Raw genomic sequence first — 22,440 nt, 5'->3', positions numbered from 1 at the left:
TCCACTGAGCCAAACCGGTCCCGGCAATACAAACATATTTAAAAAAAAAGAAATAAGACCTAGTTGTTGGGTAGTTTTATTTATTTGTAGCAGGTAAAGGAGGCAGGGGATTCAGAGCCAAATCTTGGTCTTCCCCTGAGAGGCTTCGCCATTGCTTATAATGCTATTTGGTCAATTGCATGTTGATTTCTTCTTTGCAGTTGGCTATACTTATCAGGTTGAGTTCCCGTCAAGCCCATCCTATTTCGGGCTGCATCTGCAAAATACTGTGCTACCTTTTAACATTTAGTAAGAACAGCATTCAGTAAGAGCCAGCCCAGACCCTGGGACCCTTGTCCTATCTAACAAAGGTCATGCTCTGAGGTACTGAGGGTTAGGAATTCAGCATACTATTGCTTTTGGGTGGGGGAGGGGAGAAGGGAGGGGGGACACAATTCAACTCATAACACCAACTAATGCGGATGATGCTTTATATATATATATATATAATTTATTCATTTTATTGATTTTTTACAGAGAGGAAGGGAGAGAGATAGAGAGTTAGAAACATCGATTAGCTGACTCCTGCACAAGCCCCACTGGGGATGTGCCCGCAACCAAGGTACATGCCCTTGACCGGAATCGAACCTGGGACCTTTCAGTCCGCAGGCTGACGCTCTATCCACTGAGCCAAACCGGTTTCGACATCGATGATGCTTCATATTCCTCTTCTTTGAAGCTTTTCAAAGGTTCTCTGTTGCTCTCAAGGTAAATCCAAGCTTTCAGCACTGAAGGCCCATTAAAATGTGGTCCCTGCCACTTAACCCCTTGCTTTTTCAAACCTCCTGCTCACACTGCTTAGACTGGATCCTTTAACGCTCTGCCCAGGTGTCACTGAACATTCTGTTATCAGTGCTCATCACACACACCTGCCTCCTAGGGCCCAGCACAGGGTTTGACACAGCACTCAATACATTTTTGTTGAATGAATGTATGAAGACAATTATTTTCAAGCCTCTTTTTAAAAATTCAAAAAAATTATATATATATTTAAATTCAAGTTAAGTATTAGCTTGAAATTACTCATATATAAAAGTCTTTCTGTTTGGGCCAGGCTTTTGTATCCCGCCAATCTGGTTCCCGCTCTGCCCCCTGGCGGTGGGCCTGGGCCCGGCGGGAGAACGGAAGGACCATTTAAGGTATTTCCGGAAACCGGGGGCGTTGGTGACTCAGCTCATTTACACACCCACAATGCATTGCACACAGGCTATTTTCTACTTTAAAACATCTAAATTACCTTTCTTTCAACTTTTTCCCTCGCTAAACATGCGATTGCTTTCACAGAATTGTCTGAACTTACGGCAGAAACCATTAGCTCTTTCGTGGAAATAGTGACCATTGCCTGTCCAGGAGTTACAGTTACCTGAGGACTGTGTGCAGCCCTACAGAGGGCATGCTCTGGTTTCTCTTCAGACCGCATAAATCTTTCGCCTTTTACTAAAGATTTCCGTGGAGAGGAACAATTCTGAGTTATTACTCAATTTTTTGAGGTCTTGCGTTCGCAGGACTTATAATGGTGTGTGAAAGTCAGACAAGTGTTTGTTCTTCTCTGGTTGGGTGTACGGTTAGAGTTTAGTTACTTATAAGTGTAATAGGGGAGAGACTGCTGTCTTCTTTTTTAACACAGGAAGCAATTGCTTTTCCTCTGAGGATGTCTGTATTCTTTGAATTTTTTATTTTATCTTCACTTTTGCTTTGGGATGTCTGTTTTTTTTTTTTTTTTTTTTTTTTTAAGTTTTGTAATTTTTGCTTTGGGGTGTCTGTATTTTTTTTATTTAATTTTGTGATTTTTGCTTTGGGATGTCTTTTTTTTCTTTTTTAGGTTTTGTGATTTTTGCTTTGGGGTGTCTGTATTCTCAGCGGCAGTTTTAGTAGGTGGCTCAGGCTCGCGTGCGGGGACCTTACAACTTGTGGGGAAAAGGGCGCGACTTCCTTTTGCCCACGCGCCCCCGGAGGCGCGGGGAACAGAGCGGGTGTGCGGACCGGGGAGCGGACGGGGTGAGTGGGTGATGGGCCTGCAGTGCTCCGGGGGCCGCGGTCTCGTGTTGCGAACGAGGCTGTCTTTAGAAAAACGTCCCTGTCTCCGGCGCGCTCGGGATGTGCGGCTGCTTTGGAACGGTGTGTTCTTGTTGGAGTGGCGATGCCGACCCCCCGTGGAGCTAAGGAAGGACCGGGGAACGAGGGAACCTTACTGTAATCACATCTCCTCAGTAAACACAGGGCGTAGTTTATATGTTTGTATTATACGTAAGGTTTAGTTTTTAAAGTTGCACTGCTTTTTTGTTTTAACCCTTACGCGAGGATACTTTCCCCATTGATTTACAGAGAGGGAAGGGAAAAGAAAGAGAGAGAGACACATGGATTGTTGCCTCCCACACTTGCCCCAAGCGGGCAGGTGAACCTGGAACCCGCATCCAAGGTACATGCCCTTGGACTAGGAATCGAACCCCGCCCATGCTCTAAGGTAGGGGAGTCGAACTCAATCAGAGAAGGGGCCAAAATCTAAAATCCAGCCTAAATCGCGGGCCGAATGGTTTACTGAACAGTCATAAACTGACAATGTCATAAACTGACAGCTGAGTGCAGTGATGACAGCACGGTGCGGGCCACATTGCAAGGCCTGGCGGGCTGGATTTGGCCCGCGGGCCTTGTGTTTGACACATGTGCTCTAAGGACTGAGCACATCCGCAGGAGCTCGTGTTTTTAATTAAACGATGGTTACCTTAGACTAGTGGTTTCCAGATTTTGGATTTTCCAATTATTAACATTTCCAAAATATTTCTGGGGTACAAAGTGATTGTAACCATTTTTCTACAAAAGAAAAGCCATTTCAAGACTACAAACAGTGCAGAATGACTTGAAACCAAAGGACAGAACACTTCTTTAAAATAGGAAATCCATTTAGCTTTATGGAAATATATATTTTGCAACCTTCCTCTCCTCCAGCCCAAATATAAGAAAACAGGCTCAAAATCAGTTGCGTGGAAGGCTGAGCCGCCTTGGATGGACGATAGCAGGGCTGGTGATGCCCTCTGGTGGCAGCCTGGAGAATTACTGCCATCTGACTTCATTTCCCCTGACTTGAACAATTGCTTTAGAATACCTCCATTATTCATTCATGCATACCTGGTATTGATCTCAATGTTTGGGACATATCAGTAAAGAAAAATATATAAATAAAGCCTAGCTGGTTTGGCTCAGCAGATAGAGCGTCGGCCTGGGGACTGAAGGGTCCCAAGGCCTGGGTTTCGGGCTAGATCCCCAGTAGGGGGAGTGCAAGAGGTAGCTGATCGACGATGTTTCTCTCTCCCTGTCCCTTCCTCTCTCTGAAAATAATAAAACATATTTTTAAATATATTTTATTGATTTTCCACAGAGAGGAAGGGAGAGGGATAGAGAGCTAGAAACATCAATGAGAGAGAAACATCGACCAGCTGCCTCCTGCACACCACCTGCCAGGGATGTGCCCGCAACCAATGTACATGCCCTTGACCGGAATCGAACCCGGGACCCTTCAGTCTGCAGACTGACGCTCTATCCATTTAGCCAAACCGGTCTCGGCAATAAAACATATTTTTAGCTTTCACTGGTTTAGCTCAGTAGGTAGGGCATCAGACCTCAGACTGGAAGGTACTACCGTGTTTCCCCGAAAATAAGACATCCTCCGAAAATAAGACCTACTTACAGGTTTCCTTCTGAGTGAAATATAAGGCATCCCCCCGGAAATAAGCCCCCCCCCCCAGGCTAAACATGAGAGATTTGGTCCACTGATTCTGAAAGAAATGGAGTCACAAGAAATTCACCAGGAAATTAAGGAATTGGATGTTATGATGATGTTCCAGAAGATGATGACATGATTGTCATTAAATAAATTCTTTTTAAAAAAATATATTTTATTGATTTTGTACAGAGAGGAAGGGAGAGAGATAGAGAGTTAGAAATATTGATGAGAGAGAGTCATCGATCAGCTGCCTCTTGCACACCCCCTACTGGGGATCTGCCTGCAACCAAGGTACATGCCCTTGACCGGAATTGAACCCGGGACCCTTCAGTCCCCAAGCCGATGCTCTATCCCAGTGTTTCCCAACCTTCTCTCATGATGAGAATCACCTGGTGGAGTTGTTAAAACACAGATTCCTGAATCCCAACTAAGAAGTGCTAAACTAGAATTTTTGGGAACATATAGGTAAAATTGTATACTTAACTAGTGCTCTAAGACAGATGTTATATACAGAGCACTAAGTTAGGTATGCAATTTTACCTATATGTTCTCAAAAATTCTAGTTTAGCACTTCTTAGTTAGGATTCAGGAATCTGTGTTTTAACAACTCCACCAGGTGATTCTCATCATGAGAGAAGGTTGGGAAACACTGCTCTATCCCTTGAGCTAAACCAGTCCCGGCAAATTCTTGATACTGTAGGATTCACAGTTTGTCTGGTTTGTGTTGACAACTACCGTACTACAGTACTGTATACAGGTAATAAATTTCCTTTATCTTCATTTAACAATAAATGTGTACCGTATTCTTCTTCATGGAAAAATAAGACATCCCCTGAAAATAAGACCTAGCACATCTTTGGGAGCAAAAACTAATATAAGACACTGTCTTATTTTCGGGGAAACAGGGTAGGTTAGATTCCAGTTGAGGGCATGTACCTTGGTTGTGGGCTCGGTGGAGGGCGTGCAGGAGGCAGCTGATTGATGCTTCTGTCTCACCAATGTTTCTAACTATTCCTCTCTGTAAAAAAAAAAAAAAAATCAATAAAAATATATTTAAAAAACAAACAATAAAACCCCCATATTTTATTTTATTTATTTTTATTTTGTAAATAAATCTTAATTGTTCATATTATTACAAAAGTTCCTCATTTTTTCCCCCTCCACTAGGTTCCCACCACACCCTCTGCTCTTTTCCCAACCCCACTGTCCTCATCCATAGGTGCACAGTTTCTGTTCAGTCTCTTCCCACACCCCCCTCTCCCCTTTTCCCCGAGAATTGTCAGTCCACTCCCCTTCCATACCTCTGATTCTATTTTTTTTAATTAAATTATTATCTGTGTACATATTTTAACATTGCCCCCCCATACATACCCTCCCTCCCCAGAGTTTTGTGTCCATTGGTTGTACTTATATGCATGTATACAAGTCCTTTGGTTGATCTCTTATCCTCTGATTCTATTTAAAAAAAATATATATATTTTATTGATTTTGTACAGAGAGGAAGGGAGAGAGTTAGAGAGCTAGAAACATCAATGAGAGAGAGAGAGTCATCGACCAGCTGCCTCTTGCACACCCCCTACTGGGGATATGCCCGCAACCAAGGTACTTGCCCTTGACCGGAATCGAACCCAGGACCTTTCAGTCCCCAAGCCGACACTCTACCCATTGAGCCAAACCGGTCTTGGCACCTCTGATTCTATTATATTCACCAGTTAATATTGTTCATCAGGTTTTTTAATTCCCTTGGTTTTTAGATTCACTTGTTGATAGTTATGTATTTGTTGTTCATAATTTTTATCTTTATTTTCTTCCTCTTCCTAAAAAAGCCCCTTCATTGCCGAAACCGGTTTAGCTCAATGGATAGAGCGTCGGCTTGGGGACTGAAGGGTCCCGGGTTCGATTCCGGTCAAGGGCATGTACCTTGGTTGCGGGCATATCCCCAGTAGGGGGTGTGCAAGAGGCAACTGATCAATGACTCTCTCTCATCGATGTTTCTAACTCTCAATCTCTCTCCCTTCCTCTCTGTACAAAATCAATAAAATATATTTAAAAAAAAAAAAAAAAAAATAAAAATAAAAAAAATAAAAAAGCCCCTTCAGCAATTCATATAATTGGCAGTGATGAACTCCTTTAGCTTTTTTTTTTTATTAGTGAAGCTCTTTATCTGGCCTTCGATTCTGAGTGATAGCTTTGTTGGGTAGAGTATTTTTGGCTGTAGGTTCTTGTTATTCATCACCTTGAATATTTCTTGTCATTCCCATCTGGCCTGCATGGTTTCTGTTGAGAAATCAGCTGACAATCATATGGGTGCTCCTTTATAGGTAACTATCTGCTTTTCTTTTCTTTTCTTTCTTTTTTTTTTAATACATTTTTTTGATTTTTTACAGAGAGGAAGGGAGATAGAGAGCCAGAAATGTCGATGAGAGAGAAACATCAACCAGCTGCTTCCTGCACACACCCCCCCCCCCCCCGGGGATGTGCCCGCAATCAACATACATGCCCTTGACCGGAATGGAACCTGGGACCTTTCAGTCCGAAGACGGACGCTCTACCACTGAGCCAAACTGGTTTTGGCTATCTGCTTTTCTCTTGCTGCTTTTAATATTCTCTCTTTGTCTTTTGCTCTTGGAATTTTAATTATGATGTGTCTTGGTGTGGTCCTCTTTAGGTTCCTTTTATTTGGGGTTCTGTGCACTTCCTGGACTTGTAAGTCTATTTCTTTCACCAGGTGGGGGAAGGAAAAAACCCATATTTTAAATACTACCGTACTTATATCTATATTATCTAATATCTGTATCTATGTATCTATCTTATTTATCATTGTCCTAGTGGAGCTTACATTCAGGTGGAGAGATAATAAATGGATAAATACTATGGAAAAATGGCCTGCTAAGGGGGCGGGGCCATGGTGTAGGGAGTGGCACAGTGTGGGTTGCAACTTAAAAAAGAGTAGCCCCAGCCCAGCCAAGTGTAGCACAGCAGTTGAGCATCGACTCAGGAACCAAGAGGTCACCAGTTCGATTCCCAGCCAGGGCATATGCCTGGGTTGCAGGCTTGATCCCCAGTGGGGGTGTGTGCAAGAGGCAGCCAATCGGTGATTCTCTCTCATCATTGATGTTTCTATCTCTCCCTCTCCCTTCCTCTCTGAAATCAATAAAAATATATTAAAAAAAAATAAAAAATAGGTTTGGCTCAGTGGTAGAGCGTCGGCCTTTGGACTGAAGGGTCTCGGGTTCGATTCTGGTCAAGGGCACGTACCTTGGTTGAGGGCACCTCCCCAGTAGGGGGTGTGCAGGAGGCAGCTGGTCGATGATTCTCTCATCAATGTTTCTAACTCTCTATCCTTCTCTCTTCCTCTCTGTAAAAAATCAATAAAATATATTAAAAAAATTAAATAAAAAAGAAACACATAGCCAGTGTGCCTGGAGCCTGCGAAGGGGAGAGAGGGAAGTAGGAGACAGTTCAGAGGTAACAGGAGATTAGATCTCCGAGGGCCCTGCTCTCATTGCATCTCCTTCCCCCTTCACACACACACACAACAGATACACAGCAAAACTTTTATTGAACTCTTCCCCGCCAGCTCCCCCTCTCCCCCGCAGCCTCCCACCCACAGCCAAGTGGAGTCTGGACTCCAGGAGCTGGACCCCAGGCTCCTCCTGCCGGACCCTGGGCCTTGGCCCTCCCGGCCTGCCTCAGAGGCTCTGTCACTCCTTTCCTTCCGCGGCCTCCTGGATGCCCGTGAGGTGAGTCAGCTGGTCCTGTTCCCCAGAGCGAAAGGAATACCTCCCCGTGTTGAAGAACTGGCCGTGCTGGTACAGGGCTGCAAACAGGGGGTGAGCCTGAGGCTGGGGCCGGCCGCACCGCGCTCCAGGCCCCCCGCTCCCGCCCGCTCACCTTTGGAAACGTTGACTTTGTTGGTGGCCAGGATGTCCACCTGAACGCTGTCTATTTTCATGTGCAAGTCCTCCGCGTTGCTCTGAGGACAGGGAGGGGAACCGAGGCAGCCTGGGCTTGGCCTGGGGCTTGAGCGGGAAGTTGCAGGCGGGAGCAGGGGAGGGAGCGGAGAGGCAGGTGCAGCCCCGCCCGCGGTCCTCCCCCGCCGCCGCCGGGCCCGTCGGGAGAGGGGTGCCGGGGGAGGGACGGGGTGCAGGGACGTGCAGGGACGGGGTGCAGGGACGGGGTGCAGGGATGGGGTGCCCGGGGAGGGACGGGGTGCAGGGACGGGGTGCAGGGACGGGGTGGAGGGACGGGGTGGAGGGACGGGGTGCAGGGACGGGGTGCAGGGACGGGGTGGAGGGACGGGGTGGAGGGACGGGGTGCAGGGACGGGGTGGAGGGACGGGGTGCAGGGACGGGGTGGAGGGACGGGGTGCAGGGACGGGGTGCAGGGACGGGGTGTAGGGACGGGGTGCAGGGACGGGGTGGAGGGACGGGGTGCAGGGACGGGGTGGAGGGATGGGGTGCCCGGGGAGGGACGGGGTGCAGGGGCGGGGTGTAGGGACGGGGTGCAGGGACGGGGTGCAGGGACGGGGTGCAGGGACGGGGTGGAGGGACGGGGTGCAGGGACGGGGTGCAGGGACGGGGTGCAGGGACGGGGTGTAGGGACGGGGTGCAGGGACGGGGTGCAGGGGCGGGGTGTAGGGACGGGGTGCAGGGGCGGGGTGGAGGGACGGGGTGCAGGGACGGGGTGCAGGGGCGGGGTGTAGGGACGGGGTGCAGGGGCGGGGTGTAGGGACGGGGTGCAGGGACGGGGTGCAGGGGCGGGGTGTAGGGACGGGGTGCAGGGGCGGGGTGTAGGGACGGGGTGCAGGGACGGGGTGCAGGGACGGGGTGCAGGGGCGGGGTGGAGGGACGGGGTGCAGGGACGGGGTGCAGGGACGGGGTGCAGGGACGGGGTGCAGGGACGGGGTGGAGGGGGCGCCGTGTTGTCGGGGCCGCTGCTCTCTTGGAGGCGGAGGCGGAGGAGGGCCGGGAGCACTCACGCGGAACAGCTGGTAGAGCTCCTCTCCCATGGACTTCTGCACGTGCTGCTCCACCACCGGGAAAACCTGCACCAAGTACTGCGGGGGTGGGGGGGGCAGCGGTGTGACTGCGGGACCGCCCCCCCCCGCTCCCCTTCCCTCCGTCTCCCCCTCCCCGCGCCCCCCCGCGCCCCCCGCGCCCCGCACCTCCAGCGTGAGGCTGGCCTGCCGCTGGCTGTTGCTGTGCTCCGCGTTGCCCATGGCGGCCATCAGGCTGTGCACCACGCGCAGGCCCAGCATCTCCTCGGCCAGGGTCGTGTTGCCGCGCACCAGGACCCTGGGCGGGGATCCGGGTTGGGGCGACCCCTGGGGACCCGCCCGCCGAGCCGCCCGCGCCCTCCGGCTTACCCGATGGCCTTGGCGGCGGCCGCCTGCTGCAGGAAGGCGGGCAGGTGGGCCGCGGGCAGGTGGGAGGGGGTGAGCTGGAAGACCGAGGTCTCTGGGGGGGGGGGGGTGGCGGCGGTGAGGCAGGGCCCTGCTCTCGCGGGGTGCCTTCCCCCCCCCTCCCCCGTCCCAGCGATCCCTACCGCTCAGGATCCTGGGCTGCGTGTCGCTGACCTCCGGGACGTTCGGGGTTAACAGGTCCACGAGGCCCTTGAGCAGCGCCTCGCACACTTCGTAGTTGACCAGGTCCTTGATCAGCTGGATGGCTGGGGAGGGGCAGGGGCGATGCGGAAACCTGCCTCCAACACCCCCTTCCCCAGCCAGGAAGCAGAGAGCCCCTCGAAGCAAGCTGCTCGCTGTACCTCTGAAGTGTGGTGGCAACCATACTTAGGTAAACACTGCTGTGTGGATTTTAAACCATCGGGTAGTTGCCTCGGCTTCCACATTGAGACCTTGAGGCTAAGGCAATTTTCCTGTGCCTGTGGACCGGGACCACGGGAGATGGATTCCCACGGACTCAGTGGCTCCAGGAGTAGAAACTGTAGATAGCCTTTAGAGATCACTAACTCTGCTTGATGCTGCTCCTGTAAAAATTGCTTTCCCAAGCCGAAACCGGTTTGGCTCAGTGGATAGAGCTCAGTCTGTGGACTGAAAGGTTCCAGGTTTGATTCCGGTCAGGGGCATGTACTTTGGTTGCGGGCACATCCCCAGTAGGGGCTGTGCAAGAGGCAGCTGATCGATGATTTTCTCTCATCGATGTTTCTAACTCTCTATCCTTCTCTCTTCCTCTCTGTAAGAAATCAATAAAATATATTTAAAAAACAATTGCTTCCGCAAGATAGGGTCACATTCCAACGTCCAGCAGGATGAAGGAAAGCTTTTGTGGTTTAGACCTTTAAAAGGTCTACACCCGCAACGGCGCGGTCGTGAGTGTGGACTCCTCCTGCGTGTGGTGCTCTCCCGGCCATCCTGGCCAGTTTTCAATAAATCCCTTTTTAAATCAATTAGCAGCCTCCGGTGGTCTTATTTTTGCCTCCAGGGTTCGACCCCACAACACCTCATCCTCTTCACTGACCTCTCCTGACCTCTGATTGGCCAGCTCGGCACCAGGTGTAGGAGAGCTGGGCAGAGGACACCTCAGTCCTGCCTTCTTGGAGCTCTTGGTTACAGAGGAGGGGGGGGGGCAGCTTTGGGTGAGGAGCCCCTCCATCGTGGAGGCCTGGAGGAGTTCAGGAGGATTCATGGGGGAGGGAAGGGCTGGGCTTTCAAAGGGAGACAAGGATGAGGAAAGACAAGGGGTGAGGACAAGGAGACAGCAGGTGGTGGGATGTGTGGCAGAAAGGGAAAAAGGGGTGGAGGCAAGGTGGACAGCAGTTTGGAGAAACTTCAGTTTCTGATGGGCCGTTATTGAGCCCTTCTTTGCCTTGGTTCTGTGCTGAGGGCGGTGAGATTCGCTTTGCCATAACACTGTGACTGCTAACCCCATTCCACATGAGAGGAAATGAGGCTCCGAGCGGGAAAGCACTTTGCCTAAGGTACCACAGCTAGGGAGCGGTGGGAGCAAAAGGAAGGAGAGATTTGGTTAGGAGGGAGGAGGCAATTAGAATGTATGGAAGGAGTTTTCTGTAGGCATTTTCCAGTCATTCCTCCCAACATTCACTCTGCCCAAACATCTCCACGAGAACCACAGCCAGTGACAACTCTCCAGCCTGCGGCAGTGACTCGGCACAGCAGGCTCATGCGGAAACAAAGGACAACAGGAGACTCCACGCCTGTGGTACTAATGCCACCCCTGTCCTAGGGCGAAGCAGTCGCCGACTGGTCATTGGTCAGGAAAATGCCGGACGCAGGTTTAGTCACTGGTGCATTAATTTGCCTAACAAGTACGTTTTGAGCATCTACCCCGTGTCGGACCGCTGTGCTAGGGCAATGAGGAGGACTAAGGTGCAATCCCCGCCTTCAGGGATGACACATCCAATGGGATTCCAGTAAGGAAACGGGCGTTTATGATGTTGTTATAGGAGCTATGGGGACACGAAGGAACCAGGTTGGTGTCAGAGCATGTTGAGGGCTGGGGGTTAGAGAATCAGAAGACTTCTTTGGAGAAGGTGACATGTGAGCTGACAAAGCAATAGAGAGCAGGAGGGGGCTGGAATGAAGAATGTGGCAGTGCCATGGTGCAAAGTGTGTGCCACCCTTGTGGTCAGGCAAGCAGGGAGGCCTGGCTGGGACACAGGGTGCTGGTGAGGGCTAAGCTTGTGGGGTAGGTGAGCCCCAGCTACTGAGGGTTTTGCATGTGCCAACTACCCTGTAGAGCAGGTGTTTTTTCATCTTTCAGTTCAAAGAAAACCAAGGCTCAAAAAGACTGAGTAGCCAAAACCAGTTTGGCTCAGTGGATAGAGCGTCAGCCAACGGACTGAAAGGTCCTGGGTTTGGTTCTGGTCAAGGGCATGTACCTTGGTTGTGGGCACATCCCTAGTGGGGGTGTGCAAGAGGCAGCTGGTCGATGATTCTCTCTCATCGATGTTTTTAACTCTCTATCCCTCTCTCTTCCTCTCTGTAAAAAATCGATAAAATATATATATAAAAAAAGACTCATACAAAAAATGTTTATAAAAAAAAAAAAAGACTGAGTAGCTTGCCCATGGTCAAACAGTTAATAAGTAGTAGAATGACCTTGTCAGATTACAAAGCTCATATTTAAAAAAAAAAAAAAATATATATATATATATATATATATATATATATATATATATATATATATATAAAATCATTGATCAGCCGCCTTCTGCACGCCCCCTTCTGGGGATTGAGACTGCAAACAGGCATGTGCCTTTTTTTTTTTTTTTTTTAAATATATTTTATTGATTTTTTACAGAGAGGAAGTGAGAGGGATAGTTAGAAACATCGATGAGAGAGAATCATCGATCAGCTGCCTGTTGCACACCCCCTACTGGGGATGTGCCTGCAACCAAGGTACATGCCCTTGACTGGAATCGAACCCGGGACCTTTCAGTCCACAGGCCGACGCTCTATCTATTGAACCAAACCGGTTTCGGCAGGCATGTGCCTTTGAATGGTATCAAACCCGGGACCCTTCAGTCCACAGGCCAACACTCTATCCATTGAGCCAAACCGGCTGAGGCCAAAGCTCATATTTGTCAGCAATAAACTCTGGTGGAGAACCAGGAAAATAGACTGTGTGTGGGCACCATACTGGAGAGATGGCATTTGGTTAAGAGGTGAGAAATACAGAGACCTGAATTACTGGTAAAGGAGGAGACAGAATGGAGAAGAGGAGACATATCTGAATCACATTCAGGAGTTAGTGTTGACTGGTCTGGTTGGAAGTTGGCTAAAGATGGACGAAGAAAGAAAGGACGATTGCCCAGGTCTGGGTGCTTTTCACTGGATGCTTTCCTTGGAAAAGGAAAGGTTTGGAGCTAGAATACCAGGAGCCCAATTCTGAACATGGTTAGTGGCATCCAAGGGGCGAGGTGAGGGAGGCAAATGGAAATACGGGTCTGGAGAGGACTGAGCCCGAGAGAGGTCCATTAACCACTCTGCTCGTCACCCCTAAACGGGAACAATAGTGCCCACCTCATCCGAGGATTACATGAGGAAGGAGACAGAGCAGTACTTGGCACTTAGTAAATCCTTTATAAATGTTACCCATTACGGTTTCCGTCATTATAGGTGGTAATTAAAACCGTGCAGTGGATTAGGTCCCACAGGAAGAAAAGAGAGAGAAGAGGACCTGGGGTTGAATCCTGCGAGGGAAAGAAAGTGGTGGAGGAACGGGCATGTACAAAGGACTGAGAAGCAGCTTCCAGGAAGGGGGGAGGGAGCCAGCAGAGTTGGGTCTGGGAAGGAAGAGGAGAGTCGTCAGGACAGTGGCTGGATCAGGGGAGTTGGAGCTGTTGAGAGATCATGCCCAGTGAGGCCGAGAGCAGCTCGGCAGGGCCCACACTCATTCATTCGACAAGTATCATTGGAGTCGGTGTCGGCTTCACCAGTGCTGCTGGGAGCAGATTAAGCTGCACAGGTGCAAGGAGCGGGCCACTGACACCCAGGGGAAGCTCTAGTGCAAGAGGAAAGACACTCCCCATCCAAAGAGGAACTGTGGATGGAACCCACGGCATGGCAGACTGGGAGAAAGCCTGGTGAGGCAATCACCTTCTGATAGAGGAAGAAACCCAGGGAGTCGCAGTAAAATAGGGACAGAGCCGAAACCGGTTTGTTTGGCTCAGCGGATAGAGCGTTGACTTGCGGACTGAAAGGTCCCAGGTTCGATTCCGGTCAAGGGCATGTACCTTTGGTTGCGGGCACAAACCCAGTAGGGAGTGTGCAGGAGGCAGCTGATCGATGTTTCTCTCTCATCGATGTTTCTAACTTTCTATCCCTCTCCCTTCCTCTCTGTAAAAATCAATAAAATTAAAACAATAAAAATAAAATAGGGACAGAGCTGCAGAAGGAGCCTTGGAAATGGGACCGCACCCGGGAACTGTGGCTCTGTCATGCAACCATCCCAAGTCACTCGGCACAGAGGAGGTCTGTTTCGCAGTTCTTTGCTAGCCTTGGACAACCAGGGTCCAGTTCTTTCTCTTCGCTTCCAGAAAAGACTGCCACCTGCTGGCCACAAGTGAGGAGTGCGCTTCAGTTTGAGTCCATAACAGGTTTGCCTCCTTTTCCAGCAGAATCAGTGAGTGGCAGGTTGTGACGTTGTACGGAAGAAACCTGTGTCAGGCATTTTCCTGACCAATTACAATCTATTTCTCGTTTCTGTACATTTTGCCACCCCTTTCACCACGTACTGTTCAACACCCAATGCTGAAACATTAAAATTTTATTTTATGCACTATTTTTGTTTTAAGTAATTAATGTTATGCGCTCTGGTGGTATATGCATTGCTGTGTGTGCCTTCCATTGATACCTGCTCTTCTGGGCGAGTCTCACACCGAGTCCCACCAGCGTACTCGCTGGCACTTTTTGAACAGCTCCCGACACGGAAGCCAAACATTGTTATACCAGGGGACAAGGGGAGGCCGTACCAAGCCGGGGGCAGACACAGGGGCTTCGAAGGCCAGGCAAACTGGGATTAGAAACAAAATGCTCCCCGTGGGCTTTCTAATAAAAAAGGAAGGCTGTATAATGAAACCTATAAATGCTAAATAAAGTGTAGTTGAGGCCCTGGATGGGTAGCTCAGTGGATTAGAGTGTCCAGCCAATAAGCCAAGGTTGTAGGATGTTTCTCTCTCTCTCCTTCCTCTCTCTCAAATCAATAAAGTGTTGCAGTTGAAGTGCTCATATAATTTTGGGGATGGTGAAGCATTGGTGGCTCAGTGGTAGAATTCTCATGTAATTTTAGGGAAATAACATATCCTTAGAAAATATGCGGCTGAATTTTTTCAGCAGTTTTTTAAAAAAATATATATTTTATTGATTTTTTTTTACAGAGAGGAAGAGAGAGTTAGAAACGTCGATGAGCCGAAACCGGTTTGGCTCAGTGGATAGAGTGTTGGCCTGCGGACTGAAAGGTCCTGGGTTCGATTCCGGTCAAGGGCATGTGCCTTGGTTGCGGGCACATCCCCAGTAGAGGGTGTGCAAGAGGCAGCTGATCGATGAATCTCTCTCATCGATGTTTCTAACTCTCTATCCCTCTCTTTTCCTCTCTGTAAAAAAAATCAATAAAATATATTAAAAAAGAAAGAAAGAAACGTCGATGAGAGAGAAACATTGATTTCTATCTCTCTCTCCCTCTCCCTTCCTCTATGAAATTAATAAAAATATATTTTAAAAGCCTGGCTGGGCCGAAACCGGTTTGGCTCAGTGATAGAGCGTCGGTCTGCGGACTGGGTTGCGGGCACATCCCCAGTAGGGGGTGTGCAAGAGGCAGCTGGTTGATGTTTCTCACTCATCAACGTTTCTAGCTCTCTATCTCTCTCCCTTCCTCTCTGTAAAAAAATCAATAAAAAAAAAATATTTAAAAGCCTGGTTGGTGTGGCTCAATGGTTGAGCTTCGACCCATGAACCAGAAAGTCATGGTTCAATTCCTTGTCAGAGCATATGTTAGGGTTTCTGACTTGATCCCCAGTAGGGGGTGTGCAGGATGACAGGGTGATTCTCTGTCATCACTGATGTTTCTCTCTCTCTCCCTCTCCATTCCTCCCTCTAAAATAAAAAATATATATATATATATTAAAAATATATTTTTAAAAAGAGAAAAACAAATACATATGCTTCACAAAGTTTTTAGCATGTTTTCTTTCAAGAGCTGGAGCCCGATTCTCTTCCCCTTGAGTATGGGCTGGACTTAGTGACTGGCGTCTAGTGACCAGAGGAAAACCGAAGTGACAGGTGCAGCTCCTGAGATTAGACCAGAAAGAACCCTGGGGCTTCCTCTGCTCCTTCTTGGCCTCTTGCTCTGAGAGAAGCCAGCTGCCATGTTGTGAGGACACGCACATAGCCCCACAGAGAGGTCCACGTGGTGAAGAACCGAGGTTTCTGGGCAACAACCAGCACTAACTGGCCAGGCGTGGGAGCAAGCCACACCGGATGCCTCTGGATGATCACAGCCCCAGCTGAGCTCTTGACTGCAGCCTCCTGAGACACCCTGAGCCAGAACCGCTCAGCTACGCTGCTCCGAGATTCCTGATCCGCAAAAACGATGTGAGATAATGTTTATTTTTTTTTGCCACTAAGTTTTGGAGTTATTTGTTATATAGCAGTAGATAACAAATATAGATGACTGATTTAACAGCTTTTGTAGATTTCTGCAAAGCCTGAATATAAGGGCTTTCATTTTTGTCTTCATAGCAGGTTTTTTGTTTTTGTTTTTGTTTTAATATATATTTTATTGATTTTTTACAGAGAGGAAGGGAGAGGGATAGAAAGTCAGAAACATCGATGAGAGAGAAACATCGATCAGCCGCCTCCTGCACACCCCCTACTGGGGATGTTCAGGCAACCAAGGAACATGCCCTTGACCGGAATCGAACCCGGGACCCTTGAGTCTGCAGGCCGATGTTCTATCCACTGAGCCAAAACGGCCCCGGCTCATAGCAGGTTTTTAAGGAATCTTCATTTGCCTCTGCCCAAGCCCTGTGCATCGGCAGGACCAGGGAGTGGGGGCAGGGAGGTGAACCTGGTAACTGAACTTGCTGGAAGTCACCATACTACTCCGCCTAGACTGCCCATCCTTGAGAAGAGGGGCTGGGGAGGGAGGGGCAGAGAAAGGGAGACAGAGGCTACAGAAGGGGGCTAGCAAAGGACAGAAAGGGAATACTGAGGGGCAGAGAGAGTCTGAAACCCCAGTTCTCCCAGGGGTCCTCAAACTTTTTAAAGTGCGGGCCAGATCACGGTCCCTCCGAGAGCTGGAGGGCCTGACTATATGAACTACTAATTCCTACTGTAACACCTCAGCTGCGCTCACTGCCCAAAAAACCTGGTGGGCCGGATCAGACTCCTCTGCGGGCCGCATGTGGCCCGCGGGCCGTAGTTTGAAGACCCCTGTAGGCCCTACCAATACAACCAACAGGAATTGCTATAAACTTTACAGATGTTTATTTATTTATTTTATTTTTTACAGAGAGGAAGAGAGAGGGATAGAGAGTTAGAAACATCGATGAGAGAGAATCATCAATCAGCTGCTTCTTGCACACCCCCTACTGGGGATGGGCCCGCAACCAAGGTACATGCCCTTGACCGGAATTGAACCCGGGACCTTTCAGTCCGCAGGCCGACGCTCTATCCACTGAACCAAACCAGTTTCGGCATAAACTTTACAGATGTTTAAAGGAAACATGATTTTTTCAGGAAATTGGTAGTTTGGTGAATTGGACATTCAGCAAATTGCTCATTTGGCCAATTGATTTTTGGTAAACATACATTTAGCAAATTAATTTACTAGTATAATGACTGTTCTGCTTCTGATGAAATCAAATAGTAATTTTTATGTTCCTAAGATAACAATTTATTTGTAAAAGATACTAATATATTTACATACACACATATATTGTTTCAACTCCCCAACAGAATTCATTAATTTGTCCTTCCCAGAAACTTTATGACTTTGAAGTGTCTCTTCTCCGGGGAGGGAGACGGTGAGCGGGTGCTACTGTGGCTTCAGACAACTTGTCATGATTAAGTCCCTGCGCGCCACTAATTCCTGGAAGAGCAGGCCTCCCCGGGGGGAAACTGCCATTTTTCACGTCACGGCGATTATGAATGGAGATGAGTTCCAGGCAGGCCCTCCTCGGAGAAGTCCTCCCCGAAGCTTTGGCTCTCTCAGGGTAAGTGGGCTCACCATGGAATGAAATTCTAAAATCTTAAGCATCTGAAAACAGAAAACTCCTCAGGAATCAGTGGATAAATATGTCAGTGCCCTCTCCCTGGTTATTTCTCCTTCAAAATGAAGATGGGGCAAGAACGGACAATCGGAATCTCTTGCAGTGGGGACCAGAAAGCCACTGCCTGGTGCACAGGTTTCCTTCTCCACTCTGTTTTTTATTTTATTTTTTATTTTAAATATATTTTATTGATTTTTTTACAGAGAGGAAGGGAGAGAGGTAGTTAGAAACATCAATGAGAGAGAGGCATCTATCAGCTGCCTCTTGCACGCCCCCTACTGGGGATATGCCTGCAACCAAGGTACATGCCCTTGACCGGAATCGAACTCGGGACCCTTCAGTCCGCAGGCTGACGCTCTATCCACTGAGCCAAACAGGTTTCGGCTGAAATCTCTTTTATTTTATTTTTTTTAAAATTTTTTTTCTTTAAAATTTTTTTTCTTCTCTCTTTTAATCCACAGATTACCAAGGAGACTGCTGTTAAGGTGGGAGATACAGAGCACATTTGCACGTCAGTGGAGATGGTGCTCAGAAGAACAGGGAGTGGGAACAGCGGGGAGAAGGCTGAGGGAAGGAGCAGGAAGGAGGTGGTGGGGCCGGGATGGGAAGGAGCAGAGAATGCGGTCAGGCCGGCCGGCAGATTTGGAGCTGGGAAGGTGGGGTTCTCAACAAAAAGGAGGTGAGGCCGTGGTCTGGCTTCTCCAGCACTGACACACACGGCCCCTCAGCCGCTCCTGGCCGGTTTTCACCGGATTCTGCCTGAGAATCTGCTGTCACCCCACTTCCGCCTCACAGCGCACATCCTCCCTTCTCCCCCAAACCATTCATTTTTCTCCTCAGTGCAAAGAAAACTCAAAACGCGGGTACTTGGCATGGGACTTGGCACAGCATAGAGCAGTGTTTCCCAACCTTCTCTCATGATGAGAATCACCTGGTGGAGTTGTTAAAACACAGATTCCTGAATCCCAACTAAGAAGTGCTAAACTAGAATTTTTGGGAACATATAGGTAAAATTGCATACCTAACTTAGTGCTCTGTATATAACATCTGTGTTAGAGCACTAGTTAAGTATACAATTTTACCTATGTGTTCCCCAAAATTCTAGTTTAGCACTTCTTAGTTGGGATTCAGGAATCTGTGTTTTAACAACTCCACCAGGTGATTCTCATCATGAGAGAAGGTTGGGAAACACTGGCATAGATGTTCCATCAATATTAAAAAACAAACAAACTAGCAGATAAAGTCAGTCTGGGGCTAACATTCTGCCCTCTGCTCGGGGGAGCGAGATGGCTGGTTCCGGTCGCCCTGTGAGCTCAGCCAGGAATGCCCCAAACCTCGACCTCAGCCAGGCCATCGCCTGCAGCTCACTGTGGAAATGTGTGCGGATTCATGCTCTGCGCTGATCACTTACCGCTCAACAGATCATCCTGCCTGACTTTGATGAAATAAATAGTGTCTGTGAGTGCAAACAAACTAACTAACCCCGCCCTTTTACGGTCAGTCCATTCAGTTATGCCACCCGCTCCTCTTGGTCACAGGCTTCCCTGCCTGACTGTTGCCACCGCCCTGGGGGTAAAGGGAAGCTTCACCTTGGCCTTGCAATTTGGCGTCTTCAAACTCAAGAGACAGTCATGTCTGGCCCTCTCCGCTCACCGCTCACCGCTGTTAGGACCCCCTCTCAGACCTGTCAGAGCTCCCCTGCCCTGCCTGCCTCTGGAGGAGTGAGAAGCGGAGCTCAGTGCAGAATTCCCTCCCTCCACCTGCGCTGCGTCAGCCATGAGAAACTGCTCCCTCTAGTGGAAAATCATCCCATCTGCATTCTCCATATTCCAAGTTACATGAAGACTATTTGGAAGGGCCTGGTGAAAAGGAATAATTCATTTCTTCAGCAGACATTTCTTGGGCACGTGTTATGAGTTGGGCATTTAAAAAAAATATATTTTTATTGATTTTGTACAGAGAGGAAGGGAGAGAGATAGAGAGTTAGAAACATCGACGAGAGAGAGTCATCGATCAGCTGCCTCTTGCACACCACACCCTCTACTGGGGATGTGCCTGCAACCAAGGTACATGCCCTTGACCGGAATCGAACCCGGGACCCTTCAGTCCCCAAGCCGACGCTCTATCCATTGAGCCAAACCGGTCTCGGCAGCGTTGGGCATTTTTGAAATTACTTTCAGGTACAGAGTTTCACTGAGCACACTTGCGCACACATCAGGTAAAAAAGGCAGTGATAAAGCTGCCTGCTCGGCCTGCCACAGTGGTACGTGTCATGAAATAAACCCAGAGGGACTCTAACTTGGGCCCGATATAGGAAGAAGCCGAGCCAGTTCCAGCTCAGGAGGGCTCCATCAGCATAAATGGAGCTAAGCCATTTTCCATAAATTTATTCAACAAACTTCTACTGAGTACCCGCTCTGTCCCGGCCCCGCGGGAGCCGGAAAAAGAGGTGAGTCAGACCCAGCCCCTGCCTGAGGCTGTTCACAGGTCTGGAAGCGAAAGGCACAGAGGCAAGTGGTCACTGAAGGTGTGCATGTGTAGCCCGCCCACCTCCCGCCCTCATTCCTTCAACAAAAGTCGACGGAGGACCTAACATATGCTAGGGACTACGGGGAGGACATGAGGACAAAAAGGATGACAGTTGCGCTGGAATTGTGCAGACTATGTAAAGGGCATTTACCATTCTGGAGATAACTGCACCCACGGAGGGAGGTTCCAGAGGGAGGAGGGCTAAGGGTGGTACTAAGGAAGGAGGCTGCATTTGGGCAGGGGTGGAAGGCAGGTCGGGGAAGACCTCAGAGCAGAAATGCTTAAGCTGAGAAGTGTGGCTGCGTGGGATTGGTCACTCTGCCACGTGGAAGTGGGTTGGGGGAGGGAGGTCTCACTGTCACCCTCTTCAGTCTCCTTGGGGTTGTTTGATTAAGCTTCCTAGCATTAAGCTGCAGGTCACTCCCTTGGTCCAGTGCCAGCGACAACCTTCTGACCTTTACTTAGGTGCCTCTACCACTCCACCCCCTCAACTCGCAACTGCTCCCCAGCTCGGAGACTGCTCCAGCTGGTAATCAATTTCAACACAGCATTATTTCTCCACACACAGGGCCCATGTACCCACACAGGCCTGCAGGGGTCAAACAAGAACAAAACTGACAGTGCTGCTGAAGGAAAAACACCCTGACATTCATTAAGCGTTGCCTCCAGAAAATGATTGATATTGAACGTAAGCCTCAGACCTTTGTTGACCTTCCCGAGAATCTCACTTGCACACTTGAACTTGAGAACCTGCCTGCTCCTCTGCCCCTCTGGCGCTCAGCCTATCATTTTGGGCACAGGAGTCCCAATATGCACGATGCCCAGAACTTTCCTCGCTGTCCTGGCCTCCTCGCCCCTGCCCATGCCCCCTTGCATATGGCATCTCACTCTCCACACCCAGGCAGTTCTGCCTTGTCCATTCTCTCTCTGGGGCTCTGAATGCATCTAGATCAGTGCGTTCCCATTTTGTTGTGTGGACAATCCAAAAGGCTTCCCCACTGGCCTCCAGCCTCAAGTCTCCCTGTGGCTCTGGCCACCCAGCAGACCACACCCAGGCCTTGTTCCTGAGACAGTGCTTTCCCTTGCCACCCAGTGTTCATGGTCCACATTTATTTATTTATTTATTTATTTATTATTATTATTATTTTTTAAAAGAATCTCAGTATTTATTTATTTATTAATATATTTTATTGACTTTGTACAGAGAGGAAGGGAGAGAGATAGGGAGTTAGAAACATCAATGAGAGAGAGTCAGCCTCTTGCACACCCCCTACTGGGGATATGCCCACAAGCAAGGTACATGCCCTTGACTGGAATCAAACCCGGGACCTTTCAGTCCCCAAGCCGACGCTCTATCCATTGAGCCAAACCGGTTTCGGCCACATTTATTTATTTATTTATAGCCATATATATATATATATATATATATATATATATATATATATATATATATATATTTTATTTTTATTTTTATTTTTATTTTTATTTTTATTGATTTCTTACAGAGAGGAAGAGAGAGGGATAGAGAGTTAGAAACATCGATGAGAGAGAATCATTGATTAGCTGCCTCTTGCACACCCCCTACTGGGGATGTGCCCGCAACCAAGGTATATGCCCTTGACCAGAATCGAACCTGGGACCCTTCAGACCGCAGGCCGACGCTCTATTCACTGAGCCAAACCAGTTTCAGCTATGGTCCACTTTTCAATGGCTCCCTGCTGCTGACTGGAAAGAGTGCCCACTCCTCCGCCTGGCACTCAGGGTGCTCTGTAATCTGGTCCCAGCCTACCTTTCCAGTCTTCCTAGACCAAGGCCTCTGCCAAACCTCCACCTAATGGTCTACCTGTCATTCCCCACATACGCCCTGCTTTCCCCAATGTCTAGGCCTTCATTTATACCATTCCACTTTCCAGGATGTCCTCCTCTGCTCCTGTCTACTTTCCTAAACTCTTCCCATGCTGGAAGACTCAGCTCAGACACCACTTTCTCTTGAACCTTCCTGTTGAAAACAGAACCTCCCTTCTCTGAATCACTACAGCCATGGTGGGCAAACTGCTGCTCGCGAGCCACATGCGGCTCTTTGGCCCCTTGAGTGTGGCTCTTCCACAAAATACTACGGCCTGGGCGAGTCTATTTTGAAGAAGTGGCGTTAGAAGAAGTTTAAGTTTAAAAAATTTGGCTCTCAAAAGAAATTTCAGTCATTGTCCTGTTGATATTTGGCTCTGCTGACTAATGAGTTTGCCGACCACTGCCTTACAGGAACAGGGAAGGGAATGACATCCTGCAGATGCCTGCCATGTGCTACAGTTAAAAGCATATGCTTTGGAGTCAGACAGATCTGGTTTGAATCTAGTTAGCTGGCTAACCTCGGAAGGCGTAATCTCTCTGTGCTTCAATGC

The 22,440-nt window shown here is 48.8% G+C and overlaps 1 protein-coding gene across 1 annotated transcript in view; it reads right to left on the bottom strand.

Annotated features, from left to right (window-relative positions):
- Window positions 1-7,304: 7,304 nt before the first annotated feature.
- The window catches only part of ARMH1 (armadillo like helical domain containing 1), a 37,422-nt gene continuing 22,286 nt past the window's right edge, over window positions 7,305-22,440 (bottom strand). Inside the window, exons 7-12 of the mRNA XM_084874639.1 lie at window positions 9,308-9,430; window positions 9,129-9,219; window positions 8,928-9,057; window positions 8,742-8,819; window positions 7,655-7,736; window positions 7,305-7,580 (exon numbers count right to left, since the gene is read on the bottom strand). Of these exons, the coding sequence (XP_084730765.1) occupies window positions 7,465-7,580; window positions 7,655-7,736; window positions 8,742-8,819; window positions 8,928-9,057; window positions 9,129-9,219; window positions 9,308-9,430 (620 nt within the window). The 3' untranslated portion in view covers window positions 7,305-7,464. The remainder of the gene's footprint in view (window positions 7,581-7,654; window positions 7,737-8,741; window positions 8,820-8,927; window positions 9,058-9,128; window positions 9,220-9,307; window positions 9,431-22,440) is intronic.

Source organism: Pipistrellus hanaki (genome assembly GCF_964339955.1).
Source record: "Pipistrellus hanaki genome assembly, chromosome: 2".
In the NCBI taxonomy this organism is placed as follows: domain Eukaryota; kingdom Metazoa; phylum Chordata; class Mammalia; order Chiroptera; family Vespertilionidae; genus Pipistrellus; species Pipistrellus hanaki.
Note: the sequence above shows the minus strand (reverse complement) of the source record. Positions and strands in the feature narration are given on the sequence as shown.